The sequence below is a fragment of the Oncorhynchus masou genome, chromosome 30, assembly GCF_036934945.1.
Source record: "Oncorhynchus masou masou isolate Uvic2021 chromosome 30, UVic_Omas_1.1, whole genome shotgun sequence".
In the NCBI taxonomy this organism is placed as follows: domain Eukaryota; kingdom Metazoa; phylum Chordata; class Actinopteri; order Salmoniformes; family Salmonidae; genus Oncorhynchus; species Oncorhynchus masou.
The window spans coordinates 1,524,337-1,538,457 of NC_088241.1; the positions used below are offsets into that span (position 1 = coordinate 1,524,337).

At 47.0% G+C, this 14,121-nt stretch overlaps 1 protein-coding gene across 7 annotated transcripts; it reads right to left on the bottom strand.

Annotated features, from left to right (window-relative positions):
- Positions 1-203: 203 nt before the first annotated feature.
- LOC135521764 (uncharacterized) lies at positions 204-13,449 on the bottom strand. 7 transcript variants are annotated; one of them, XM_064947473.1, is made up of 7 exons: positions 12,783-13,449; positions 2,687-6,253; positions 2,299-2,506; positions 2,034-2,132; positions 1,627-1,876; positions 1,261-1,377; positions 204-798 (listed from the first exon to the last, which is right to left on the bottom strand). In XM_064947473.1, exons 2-7 carry the CDS (start codon positions 5,749-5,751, stop codon positions 641-643), a joined length of 3,897 nt encoding a protein of 1,298 aa, XP_064803545.1. In that variant the 5' UTR covers positions 5,752-6,253; positions 12,783-13,449; the 3' UTR covers positions 204-640. The 7 variants fall into 7 exon arrangements, with proteins under 7 accessions (XP_064803545.1, XP_064803549.1, XP_064803544.1 ...); XM_064947477.1 differs by lacking the exon at positions 12,783-13,449 and adding an exon at positions 11,652-11,794 and having other exon boundaries at positions 2,687-6,220; XM_064947472.1 differs by lacking the exon at positions 12,783-13,449 and adding an exon at positions 11,652-11,794.
- Between the last annotated feature and the right edge of the window lie 672 nt (positions 13,450-14,121).

A 14,121-nucleotide genomic window follows, 5' to 3' on the forward strand; every position in this document is an offset into this window, starting at 1 on the left:
AAACAATGTACATTTACATTTGAGTAATTTAGCAGACGCTCTTATCCAGAGTGAGTTACAGGAGTAATTTGGGTTAAGTGCCTTGCTCAAGGGCACATCAACATATTTTACACCTCGTCGATTACTGGCCTAATGCGCTTAACCGTTTGGCTACCTGCCGCCATGTACTGTGTTTAAACAGGGACCGCTTTCAACCATGGGGTTATTGTAGGATTTATTAACAGCAAGTAGACAGAGGACGGTTATTAACTTTCTAGTCACAATATATATTACAACAGCCATATACAAACTCCTTACATTTCAACATATAAAACAATGGGCCGACTAGGTATTAAAGAAACATACAGCATATGTCTACAACATTAAATAAATGACCTGTATTGATCTCTGTCTCCCTCTTCATACCCTGGGTTGACCCTATACACAGACAGGCCCTCTCCTCAGTGTTTACTGGTCTCTTCAGTGCTTTGTCATCGTATGACTGCTGCAATACATATCATCCCTCTCACTTGAGGTAGAAGTTGACCCGAACCACATATCCAAAATCAGATTGGCAACCCTCACTTCAACCTCATAGGAGTACAATGCTTCAGTGCCTTGTTATAAGCATATCGAAGGTGCATATCAATGTTCCTTCCTGTCACTGTGGTTTGTCAGGACGGTGTAGTACCACATCCACAGGCCCAGGGGGCAGTGTTCTGATCAAGGTCCAGGCCTCCAGCCTCCTCAGGCCCACCAAGCTCACACCCTCGATCTCCATCACCTCGTCCCCTGGAGACACCTGGTTCACTGGACCACCTGAAAGAGAAGAGGGGCTTATTGTTAGTAGATGTTGACCTTGATATCTTTAATCAGACACCTCATAACCAAGGGTCTGAGCTTGGAGTTTGACACGTGTTTCTGCTGACTAAAGAGACATTCATTTGAATGACCTCAATAGAAAGGTCAGCTCCTCTACCATGTGGTGATATACAGTAAGTGTATTTGATTTATTTGGCCATTTAAAAACACAATATGTGTGGACACAATGCATTATTGCAGTTTTTAAATCATTGAGGATGACAAAAAACGTTAAACTTATTTCCATTATAGTCCTCTTGAAAATACATGAAAACAGAATATATACACAAGATGATAACATGAAAACAGAATACACCATTTTTTTCAATAGGGAGGAAACAGCAATAGTAATTCACTAAAAAGATGATCAAGTAACGTTCATTAATACTATTATATTTTGTAGGTAGGTTGACCTCTCACCCAGGAAGAGTTTCTGTACGGTGAGGGGTTTGTCTCCCAGGCTGGAACCCACTCCTCCCTCCAGACTGAAGCCCAGGTCTCTGCTGCGCTTCTCCAGCCTCACACACACCCTCTGACCTGACACACAGGACACACACACACACGGTCAAAATGACTCCCACACACACATTTGCCTACGTTCTCTGTCAAAACAACAGGTTTAGGGTGATAAGAGAGAAGCTGTGGAAAAACAACAGGTTCAGGGTGAGAAGAGAGAAGCTGTGAAATGACTTTGGAACATTGATCAATGTTGTTCTGCTTTAGATAACTTTTACCACAGTTGTAAAAAGTGCTACTGCAATGCTCCAACCAGCTGATCCATCTCACCAGTGTTAGCAGGCTCTGTCTCTGTCCCTCCTCGACTGTCAGTCACTGTTCTTCCCTTACAGGGGTCTGTTACCCCCCCTCTCCTCAAGACAACCACGCCCATGCCCTGAGTCCGTGCCCTCCTTAGTGTCCTCAGCACCTCCCAGTGGGAGGAGCCACACAGCGCTGTGCCGTTGATTGACAGGACCTTGTCTCCCTCCTGGATGGATCCCTCCTTAGCAGCCACCCCTGCCGGGAACACCTTATGGACCTGGAAGACAAACACCAGAGGTCAGAGTAGACCAGGAAGTGAAAGAACATGATGCCTAGGCTTTAGATCAGTGGGCTAATGTGGTCTTGAATTGTGTGGGCGACCTGAGTCGGACACAGAAACATGGAAGCATTGGTACTAGTTGAGTAGTACTCACAATGACAGGTTTGTTCTGGTCCACTCCTCCTGCCATGGTGAAGCCCAGTCCCACACCAACATCCTTATGGAGAACCACCACCTGGACATCCTCATAGTTCTATAGAGCGGGGAGAGAGTGAGGTGATAGAACAGCAACAGCACAAGATGGCAGTTGAGCATTGACAAATACTAATGCTATTATTAATGCTAATTCAAATGGAATAACACTAATGTAACGTTTTCGCTGGTTGTTTAGTCTGGTATAGTGAAGATAGTTGTGGTACCTGCAGCGTTGTGTCCCCCAGGCCCTTTACGTCGTCCAGCAGGCGGTTCAGCTCATCACTGCCCAGGACAGACACACAGGACAATGCCGACACGTCAGACGACAGGCTGGCTGACCGGCTGGCTGACCGGCTGGACGGCCACTCCTCACTGTCAGAGGAAGACTGGGGATCATAGTCCACCTCTCCGAAGTTACACAGCTCTGCCAGACTGAGAGAGAGACATAGTGAGGGAATAAACTCAAAGATAAAGTTGAATGATTAGATAAAAACAAGTAACAGGTAGCCTGACAATAATCCCACCTTTCTAGCTGTTAATTAACTTTTAAACATGGTGCTTGTTGTGTTAGCGTAGTATTTTCATCATCAGTTGAAAACAGAAGTGACCCACCTGAGAGAGAAGCTCCTGCGATGTGATTGGCTCATGGCGCTGGTGACGGTCACCGAGGATTCAGCAGAGTCTGAGTCGTAGGTGGAGTCCTCGTCCTTCTCTGTACCTTCATCATCAGTATCCTCATCACTCCATCCCCCCTCCTCTGAGTTCCATCGAGCCAGAGTGGGGAGGAGGGGTAGGCTGCTGGGGAGGGACAGGGAATCCCTCCCCAGGCCAGAGTGTGAGACTGGGATAGCAGGGTCAGTAGTGACCCTACCCTGGGCTGTGTGTGTGGAGACTGGAGGGTTCTTTAGGTCAGCCAGGCCTGAATCTACACCCTGTTGGTGTTTAGGCTGCAGGGAAGTAGTGGGGAGGTGTGGGGAGGTGGGAGATGTGTTCTGGGGGTGGAAGGGGGAGTTCTGGGGGGTGTTGGTGGGTGTCTTGTCGTCATCGCTCACTGGAGATGGCAGGTTAGGTGAGTCTCTACTGTGAGGCCTCCTAGACTGGTCAGGGCCGCCTAGAACGTCATTGGAGTTGTTCACAGAGTTAGACATCTGGGAGGATGAAGTATCCTTGGCAGTGACTGTAGTAGTCTTTGTGTTGGTGCCTCTCCTACTCCAGTCCTGGGGTGTGACTGTGTGATTGGGGAGGTCTGGCTCATCAATGGAAAAGTCTCTCAGAGTGTCTCTGGTGGTTTTGCCATTCAGAGGGATGTCTAGTTTACCCTTGAGGTTGGAAAACGTACCAGAGCCAACAGCATTCTCCCCCACTCCCCGTACTAAACCTCTATAACCTACTCTGCCTATCTCCCCCACTCCCCCGCTCTCCCCCACTCCCCCGCTCTCCCCTACTCTCCCTCTCTCCCCTACTCCCCCTCTCTCCCTGCTCCCCAGCCTCACCTCATCCACTGACATAGACCTCAGCGCCCACCCTCTATCAGCCTTCCTCTCTTCTCTCACTACCTCACCTCCTCTCCCTCCACCAAGTGCTTTATCTGGCACACTCTTCCTTACCCCTTCTCCTCGTTCTCTCCTCCCATCCATAATTACAATTCCTCCCTCTCTTCCTCCTCTCCCTCTCTCCCATACTCCCCCCACCCCGCGTACCTGTCTATCCAACCCACTATTCCTGACCCCCTCTCCAGACTCGCTGAGCTGCTCTGGGACAGAGAAAGTCCGTCTGGGCACTGGGACCTGAGATGTCTGTGTCAGAGCTTCAAACTGGTGGATCTTGTTCCTCACACTGGCTGCAGAGGGCACTACCAGTTTCCCAGGTAACTTGGTATTTTCTGTGTTCTGTAATGTTATCCTCTGTGGGGTGTTGGCTTCAAACACATCTTCTGACAGGCTCTGTTCCCTGGCCACGCCTCTACCAGGGGTCTTGCTCCTGTCATAGGTGTCAGTTTTCCCATTAAGCTGATTGGTCAGGAGGGGGTTTGACCCTGTGGTGACCCCTACTCCGGACATTGTGATAGGCTGAGAGTCCCTGGTGGGTGTCACTGATAGTCTGTGCTGGGGGAGAAAGACTTCAGAGTTGTCTCTCCCTCGCTTCTCAACCTCCTTTTTCTTGTGTCCTTTTCCTTCGACATCAGTCCATTTCTCCTTTTCCTGAGCTATGCTCCCCACTCTTACTTTCTCCTTTTCCTGAGCCATGCTCCCCACCCTTACTCTCTCCTTTTCCTGAGCCATGCTCCCCACCCTTACTCTCTCCTTTTCCTGAGCCATGCTCCCCACTCTTACTCTCTCCTTTTCCTGAGCTATGCTCCCCACTCTTACTCTCTCCTTTTCCTGAGCCATGCTCCCCACCCTTACTTTCTCCTTTTCCTGAGCTATGCTCCCCACCCTTACTCTCTCCTTTTCCTGAGCCATGCTCCCCACTCTTACTCTCTCCTTTTCCTGAGCTATGCTCCCCACTCTTACTTTCTCCTTTTCCTGAGCCATGCTCCCCACCCTTACTCTCTCCTTTTCGCTGTCTTCACTACTTCCACTCTTTTTGCCCACAGTGTTTGTCACCTCCTTTTTCCCTCTCTCCTGTTTGTCTCCTAATGCAGGGGATAGTGAGGGGTCCCTAATGCACACTAATGACCCCTCCACTAAGGGTGTGTGTGAGGGTTTGTATGAGAGTGTGGGTGTGGTACACCCTGACACTGGAGACAGTGGGGGGCTCAAACCAGACACCTTGACTGCACTATTCTGATGTCTCTGTGGTGTGTGTGTAGTGTGTGTGGTGTTCTGTTCTACCAGGGGTGTGTGTGTGGTGTTCTGTTCTACTAGGGGTGTGTGTGAGAGCAGGCCGTTCCTCTCCCCCCTGGATAATCCACTGAGGGGGGAGGAAAAGGGGGAGGAGAGGGGGGAGACAAAGACAGAGTCTGTGGTGGACTTCCTGCGATTGGCTGCTGTATCCCCCCCATCCCTCTCCAATAGAGACCAGTCTCCTACCGGTGCTGAGAGACGCTTGGTTCTGGTTGAGTCCTTCACATCCTCATCTCTGTTAGTAGCTTTATCAGTTCCAGTAGTCCCATAGAGCTTCTGTATCCGGTCCCAGATACTCTGACCCCTGGAGGATCCAAGAGATCCACCGTCTAGTTTTCTGGTTCCAGACCCAGGACCAGGACTAGAACTCAGCCTGGTGGGGAGGGACTGGCCCCCACTGGCCCTCTCCAGAGATATAGCCACATACGCTAGACCCACAGGGGACACCCCTTCACCAAGAGAACGCCCTGACCCCCCAACGGGGCTCATCACTTCCCCTGGTCCAACTGAGTTAAAGGCCTTCACCCTGGACAACACATTGCTCTCTCCTGCCCTCCTACTCTCCAAACTCTCTGCTCGTTTAAGTGTGGACCCCCCTAGGTTCCCAGAAAACCTCAGCAGCCCAGTTCTGGGCCCCTCGCCAGGGCTAGCCCCCCTTCCACTCCAGTCTAAACTCTTACTCCTTTTGGGCAGGTTTAGCCTTCTCCACTCTGTCCTGCCCCGGTCTCCAGCCAACTTCCCTGCAATGCCACAGTTTCCTCCCCTGTCACTGCCATCCTCTGGGATCACGTCCCTCACACCACCATTCTGTCTCAACTGTCCGGTGGCCATTGTGGAGCCTGTTGTGTATTTCCCCTCACTGGGGAATGGGTCCAGTGCGAGTTGAATTATTCCAAACGTAGTATGTAGTAAAAGGTGACAGTTTAAGAATCCCAGTAATCCTTTTTGCAGAGTTTAACCACTGGTCAAAATCATCACAGAAGTCTTCGACAGCAGAACAGGCATGGTAGCAGCACAGGCCTGGTAGCAGCACAGGCCTGGTAGGAAAGGTGTTTGTCTGCCCCAACAGAAACGTCAGAATGGTTGAACTGCAATCTTCTCATGTTTGGGGCTCCAGATATCAACAGACACTCACTTGTATATCCACAGGTCTGAGATTCCATCCATGAAGATTCTCTACATTTCTGTCTCCCACACACTCAGAGATGATTGTTAGTTCTACTTCCCTCCCTCTCTGTCCATTCCTCTCTGTGGTGTCGGCTCCAGTAGTCAAACAGAGGTCCTCAGCAGTGAACTTTTCCTGGGTGAGAGGTCACACACAAGCCTCAGAACACTATAAACATAAAGAAATATATCATATGTCAAATGTTATGTTTTGTTATATTTACATATGAAAAACATTGCATATTTTTGCTGAGAAAATTCCATCTTTGAAATGAAATGGTTAGGAATGCTGAGGTAACGGTATTCTGGACAAATGTAATGATACAGTACAGTTAGTAGCACACAGTAGCCAGATTACAGTCATCAGAGAGAGAGAGAGAGAGAGTAGGAGAGAGAGAGAGAGTAGGAGTGTGAGAGAGAGAGAGAGAGAGAGAGAGTAGGAGAGAGAGAGAGAGAGTAGGAGAGAGAGAGAGAGAGTAGGAGAGAGAGAGAGAAGGAGAGAGAGAGAGAGAGAGAGAGAGAGAGAGAGAGAAGGAGAGAGAGAGAGAGAAGGAGAGAGATAGAGAGAGAGAGAGAGAGAGAGAAGGAGAGAGATAGAGAGAGAGAGAGAGAGAGAGAAGGAGAGAGAGAGAGAGAGTAGGAGAGAGAGAGAGGAATGGAGATGACAGAAAGAGAGAGCGATAGAAAGAAGAAAAAATACAGAAAAAGAGAGATATATAAAGAAACGAAAGTGTAAAAAAAAAACGAATGAAAAAAACAATTAAGTTGAAAAACAGGACATTCCAAACTCTATAGTAAGTCTCCATCCAACTACCATCTCAGTGAAGTGAGTTTACCTCATCAGTGAAACTCTGCTGCCTTCCATACATTCCCCTCATACTGACTCAATGAGTCCATTCACATAGAGGTCTCCCTCTTCACACACACACTCACCACCTAAACACGTCAATTGAATGGGTATGTCCTAACAGCTGTTTACACTAGAAACATGTCCTGGGTCGACTGGACTGGTGACAACCTAAAATCAAACTGGAAAAACAAATCAGACAACAATCCACTCTGACACTAGGAAACAATGTATTACACAGATACAGCCGAATCTCTCTCTTTCCTTCTCTCTCTCGTTCTCTCTCGCACATACACACGCATATACATGCACTCTCTTGTCAAATAAAACAATCAAAACACAGACAGAGATCCAAAGTGCTCCACAAAGGGCTCAGTCAATCAGAGTTGAATGTGATCAGATAAGATTGTAACAGAAGCGGAACTGAGTGAAACTGCTTTCCATGCAGTTTGTATGGGCACTGCTTTCTGATGGAGCTACTGATATCTACACTGTCACCACCGCAGGGTACTGTTGACCTGCTGTTAGAACAATAGCATGGTGATGGACTTCTATACAAAGCCACTCAGTATATGGGGGCCCGTGTGGGAATTAGACCCTCAACTCTGGTGTTGCAATCAGCATGTTCCAACCTACTGAACCACCAGTTTATCTAATCTATTTACCGTCAGAACAAGATGGGTATCAAATCATACTTTATTTGTCACATGTGCCAAATACAACAAGTGTAGACTTTACCGTGAAATGTTTACTTACAAGCACTTAACCAACAGTGCAGTTCAAGAAGAGTTAAGAAAATATTTACCAAATAAACGAAAGTAAAAAAATAAAAAAAATAACGAGGCTATATACAGGGGGTACCGGTACCGTGTCAGTGTGCGGGGGTACAGGTTAGAGGTCATTTGTACATGTAGATAGGGGTGAAGTGACTATGCATAGATAATAAACAGCGAGTATCAGCAGTGTACAGAACAAATGGAGGGGGGGTCAATGCAATAGATCGGAGGCCATTTGATTAATTGTTCAGCAGTATTATGGCTTGGGGGTAGAAGCTGTTAAGGAGCCTTTTGGTCCTAGACTTGGCGCTCCGGTACCACTTGCCGTGCGATAGTAGAGAAAACAGTCTATGACTTGGGTGACTGGAGTCTCTGACAATTTTATGGGCTTTCCTCTGACACCGCCTATTATATAGGTCCTGTTATGTACTGGGCCGTACGCATTAACCTCTGTAGCGTCTTACGGGCAGATGCCGAGCAGTTGCCATACTAAGCAGTGATGCAACCGGTCAGAATGCTGTCGATGGTGCAGCTGTAGAACTTTTTGAGGACCTGGGGACCCATGACAAATATTTTCAGTCTTGTGAGGGGGAAAAGGTTTTGTCGTGCCCTCTTCACAACTGGCTTGGTGTGTTTTGACATGAAAGATCGTTGGTGATGTGGACACCAAGAAACTCTCGACCCGCTCCACTACAGCCCCATTGATGTTAATGGGGGCCTATTTCCTGTAGTCAACGATCAGCTCCTTAGTCTTGCTCACACTGAGGAAGAGGTTGTTGTCCTGGCACCACACTGACAGTTCTCTGATCCCTCCCTATAGGCTGTCTCATCATTGTCGGTGATCAGACCTACCACTGCAAACTTAATGATGGTGTTGGAGTCGTGTTTGGCCACGCAGTCATGGGTGAACAGGGAGTACAGGAGGGGACTAAGTACACACCCCTGAGGGACCCCAGTGTTGAGAATCAGAGTGACAGACATGTTGATGCCTACCCTTACCACCTGGAGGCGGCCCGTCAGGAAGTCCAGGATCCAGTTGCAGAGGGAGGTGTTTAGTCCCAGGGTCCTTAGCTTATTGATGAGCTTCGTAGGCACTATGGTGTTGAATACTGAGCTGTAGTCAATAAATAGCATTCTCATGTAGGTGTTAATTTGGTCCAGGTGGGAAAGGGCAGTGTGGAGTGTGATTGAGATTGCGTCATCTGTGGATCTGTTGGGGTGGTATGCAAATTGGAGTGAGTCTAGGGTTTCCGGGAGGATGCTGTTGACGTGAGTCAAGATCAGCCTTTCAAAACACTTCATGGTTACTGACGTGAGTGCTACGGGGCGGTAGTCAGGTTACCTTCACTTCCTTGGGCACAGGGACTATGGTGTTCTGCTTGAAACATGTAGGTATTTCAGACTCAGTCAGGGAGAGGTTGAAAATGTCAGTGAAGACACTTGTCAGTTGGTCCAGCATGCTTTGAGTACACGTCCGGGTAATCCATCTGGCTCTGCGGCTTTGTGAATGTTGACCTGTTTAAGGTCCTGCTCACATCGGCTACCAAGAGCGTTATCACACAGTCATCTAGAACAGCTGGTGCTCTCGTACATGCTTCAGTGTTGCTTGCCTCGAAGCGAGCATAAAAGGGATTTAGCTCATCTGGTAGGCTTGTGTCACTGGGTAGCTCGCGTCTGGGTTTCCCTTTGTAGTCCGTAATAGTTTTCAAGCCCTGCCACATCTGACGAGCATCATAGCCGATGTAGTAGGACTCAATCTAAATTCTGTATTGACGCTTTGCTTGTTTGATGGTTCGTTTGAGGGCATAGCCGGATTTCTTATAGGCATCCAGATTAGTGTCCCGCTCCTTGAAAGCGGCATCTCTAACCTTTAGCTCAATGCGGATGTTGCCTGTAATCCATGGATGGATATGTACGTATGGTAAATGTGGGAGTAACGTCGTCGATGCACTTATTGATGAAGCCGATGACTGAGGTGGTATACTCCTCAATGTCATTGGATGAATCTCAGAACACAGTATATGCTAGCATAATAGTCCTGTAGTGTAGCATCCGCTTCATTTGACCACTTCCGTATTGAGTGAGTCACTGGTACTTCCTGCTTTAGTTTTTGCTTGTAAGCAGGAATCAGGAGGATAGAATTATGGACATATTTGCCAAATGGAGGGTGAGGGAGAGCTTTGTATACATCTCTGTTTGTGGAGTAAAGGTGGTCTAGAGGTTTTTTCTGAGAGTAGGTCTCAGTACAAGATACCCTACTCTCAGCACAAGATACATTACTCTCAGTGTAACAGTATAGCTTCCATCCCTCTCCTCGCCCCAACCTGGGCTCGAACCAGGGACCCTCTGCATACATCAACAACTGACACCCACGAAGCATCGTTACCCATCGCGCCACAAAAGCCACAGCCCTTGTAGAGCAAGGGGAACCACTACTTCAAGGTCTCAAAGCGAGTGACGTCACCGATTGAAACGCTATTAGTGCGCACCACCGCTAACTAGCTAGCCATTTCACATCCGTTACACTAGAACAAGATACCCTACAGTCAATACAAGTTACTCTACAGTCAGTACAAGTTACTCTACTGTCAGTACAAGTTACTCTACTGTCAGTACAAGTTACTCTACTGTCAGTACAAGTTACTCTGTCAGTACAAGTTACTCTACTGTCAGTAAAAGATACTATACTCAGTACACTCTCAGAAAAGTTTCCAAAAGGGTTCTTCAGCTGTCCCCATAGGATAACACTTTTTTGTTCCAGGTAGACCGTTTTTGGTTTTTGGACCTTTTGGGTTCCATGTAGAACCCTCTGTAGAAAGGGTTACATAAGGTTCTACATGGAACCCAAAAGTGTTCTACCTGGAACCAAAAGGCTTCTCACTGGAACCAAAAGGGTTCTACCTGGAACCAAAAAAGGTTATCCTAAGGTTTTCCTATGTGGACAACCCTTTTTGGTTCTAGATAGCACCTTTTTTTCTACAAGATACTCTACTCAGTGCAAGATACTCTACTCAGTGCACGATACTCTACTAAGTGCAAGATACTCTACTCAGTGCAAGATACTCTACCCAGTACAAGATACTCTACCCAGTACAAGATACTCTACTCAGTACAAGATACTCTACTCAGTACAAGATACTCTACTCAGTACAAGATACTCTACTCAGTACAAGATACTCTACTCAGTACAAGATACCCTACTCAGTACAAGATACCCTACCCAGTACAAGATACTCTACCCAGTACAAGATACTCTACCCAGTGCAAGATACTCTACCCAGTACAAGATACTCTACCCAGTACAAGATACTCTACCCAGTACAAGATACTCTACTCAGTACAAGATACTCTACTCAGTACAAGATACTCTACTCAGTACAAGATACCCTACTCAGTACAAGATACCCTACTCAGTACAAGATACCCTACTCAGTACAAGATACCCTACTCAGTACAAGAGTTATGGGTTCTTGACTTGTTATCCAGTCATTCACCTACAGATTGACATATAACCTCCCACTGTCAAATATTTAATCTCTGGGGTGTTATGCAAAGCTAACTGTCTAATGGGTGCAGACTGCTGTCATATCAGTGAACAGAATAACTGTCACCATCCTAACCAAAAGCAAACAGCTGAAAACATCACAGTAGAACTAAGCTACATCATAATATCAGTAAGTTTGAAGGTCCCAAAAATGAATAAATAACACCTATCAACAAGAAGACTAAATCCATGAGAGTGTATTAATTACATTAGGATGGTAATGTGTGTTTTTCTATGTGTGTACCAGTTCTTTTTTTGACTCAGGTAAGTCCCCGTGTCAGTTTACAGAAACACCTGTTCTCCCAGCTCACAAAGCCTCCCACCTGCCTATCCGTTGGTAACAACATGGCCCCATTCACTCTAAAGGCAAATTAAACAAAGACACAGAAACACACCTTACCCTCAGAGAAACTTAGGAGTCCAAGCTGATCCAATCAGAAGCTGTGTTTTGGGGTAGTAGTGGGAGAGAGTACTGTTACCATCATCCTCATCCTCCTCCCAGCTCCCTCTCCCAGCTCCCTCTCTCTGTGTGTTCTCTGTCATCTTTGCATTATGTATCTATACAGTAACACAAACCTACCCCACTGGTTTACCCCCCCCTCTCTCTCTCCTCCCCCTTCCATTGTTACTCCCTCCTTCCTTCTTGCTCACAGGACGGCATTCCAGACTCGCTCAGTGTGTCACCTTCTGACCACACACACACACTTATACTGTATGTACACATGCATATGCATCATCCCCTTCCACACACACATACAGTACAAACACATGCTGCCATTTTGTATTGATCAGTTGACCCTGAAGTCAGTCAGTAGATTTACAACTACACTACATGAGATGTGACGCTGTACAACACACCCCCCCCCCCCCCACACACACACACCAAACAGCCATATCAAAATCAATCTCTCTGTCTCCTGCTGTGACATCACCACAGCCAGAGGAAGAAGGGACAGGGTTCTGATAATGATGTGAAACTGAGAAGAAAAGAGAGAAAGAGGGAAAGGGAGAGCAAGAGAGAGCCTTATTATCCTTCTCAACCCACCCTCGGTAACCTTTCCTGGTGAAGCAACATTGGGATGTATAACTCTAACTGTACAGAGTGAGAATGTTAGATTACATGAGCGGAGACCAAGCTGAGTCAGGTTACCTGTGTAATGGGGAATCAACAAAGGCTTGCATTTGGAGACCTCCACACAGCTCATATGAGCCTATACTTTCAACACTGCTTTTCCCCAGGGGAGTTACTTTTTGGAGATGTCGAAAAGATAGGTAAGACGGAGAGAGTCTGGGGCAATGTGAGGGTTGGCCAGTTCAGGGCTCTGACTGAGATAAATAACATCAACTTATCAATAGCACAGGTCAATAGGTCTAAAGGTAGTCCCACATATTGATTATATGTCTGTCAGTGTGTTCAGTGTCATGTTGATGCCCTCAAACAGGGCAGATCTAGACAGGACAATATCTGCACTATAAGAAATATATGAAAAGGTTGAAAATGACTTTAAAATTAGGGTTAAAAAACATTTACCTCAGACTTGTAGCAGTTCCGCTCTGTCGTCTGCAGTGTGAGCTGAGAGACTTCCTTCCTGAGGGAACAAAGCAGCATCACACCACCGGTGGAGACATCAGTATCACACCTTCATTTACATATACAGTGTGCTGTGTCCCTGACAGCATCCTTTCCTTGTCTCCTTTCCTTCATGACCACTGTCTCCTCAGCAATATTCCTCCTTCATGAACACTGTCTCGTTAGCAGTATTCCTCCTTCATGAACACTGTCTCGTTAGCAGTATTCCTCCTTCATGACCACTGTCTCGTTAGCAGTATTCCTCCTTCATGAACACTGTCTCGTTAGCAGTATTCCTCCTTCATGACCACTGTCTCGTTAGCAGTATTCCTCCTTCATGACCACTGTCTCGTTAGCAGTATTCCTCCTTCATGAACACTGTCTCGTTAGCAGTATTCCTCCTTCATGAACACTGTCTTGTTAGCAGTATTCCTCCTTCATGACCACTGTCTCGTTAGCAGTATTCCTCCTTCATGACCACTGTCTCGTTAGCAGTATTCCTCCTTCATGAACACTGTCTCGTTAGCAGTATTCCTCCTTCATGAACACTGTCTCGTTAGCAGTATTCCTCTGTTTCCTCTAGATGTTTCAGACTGCCAAGGCTGTGAAGGCAGCATGGTTTATTCTCAGTAGCAGAATGTGGTCTGAGAGGGCAGCTAAACAACCACACTGGTTTATACTGCATGGGAATATAAACAGACACAAACAGAAGCAGGCGGGCGAGCAGACATTCACTCAAATCAGTCACTGTCTCACTCAGTCACTGTCTCACTCAGTCACTGTCTCACTCAGTCATTCACTCACTCAGTCATTGTCTTACTCAGTCACCGGCTCGCTCACTAACTCACTCATATATTCAGGAGACATAAGATTTGGCATGAGTCCTCAGATCCTCAAAAAGTTCAACAGCTGCACCATCGAGAGCATCCTGACTAGTTGCATCATCGCTTGGTATGGCAACTGCTTGGCATCCAACCGCAAAGCTCTACAGAGGGTAGTGCTTACGGCCCAGTACATCACTGTGGCTAATCTTTCTGCCATCCAGCAGTCTAAGGCACTGCATCTCAGTGTTAGAGGCGTCACTACAGACCCTGGTTCAATCCCGGGCTGTATCACAACCGGCTGTGATCGGGAGTCCCATAGGGTGCACTATTAGGTTAGGGGAGGGATTGGCGGGGTAGACCATCATTGTAAAATAAGAATTTGTTCTTAACTGACTTGCCTAGTTAAATAAAAAAATATACCAGGCAGTGTAGGAGGAAGGCCCTAAAAATTGTCAAAGACTCTAACCACCGAAGTC

Excerpts from the sequence above, each read along its gene's own strand:
- LOC135521764 (XM_064947473.1), bottom strand. The coding sequence starts at position 5,751 with ATGGCCACCGGACAGTTGAGACAGAATGGTGGTGTGAGGGACGTGATC. Across the intron at positions 2,133-2,298 it reads TGGGGGACACAACGCTGCAG|AACTATGAGGATGTCCAGGT; the intron begins GTACCACAACTA and ends CCCGCTCTATAG. Across the intron at positions 1,877-2,033 it reads ACCAGAACAAACCTGTCATT|GTCCATAAGGTGTTCCCGGC; the intron begins GTGAGTACTACT and ends TTTGTCTTCCAG.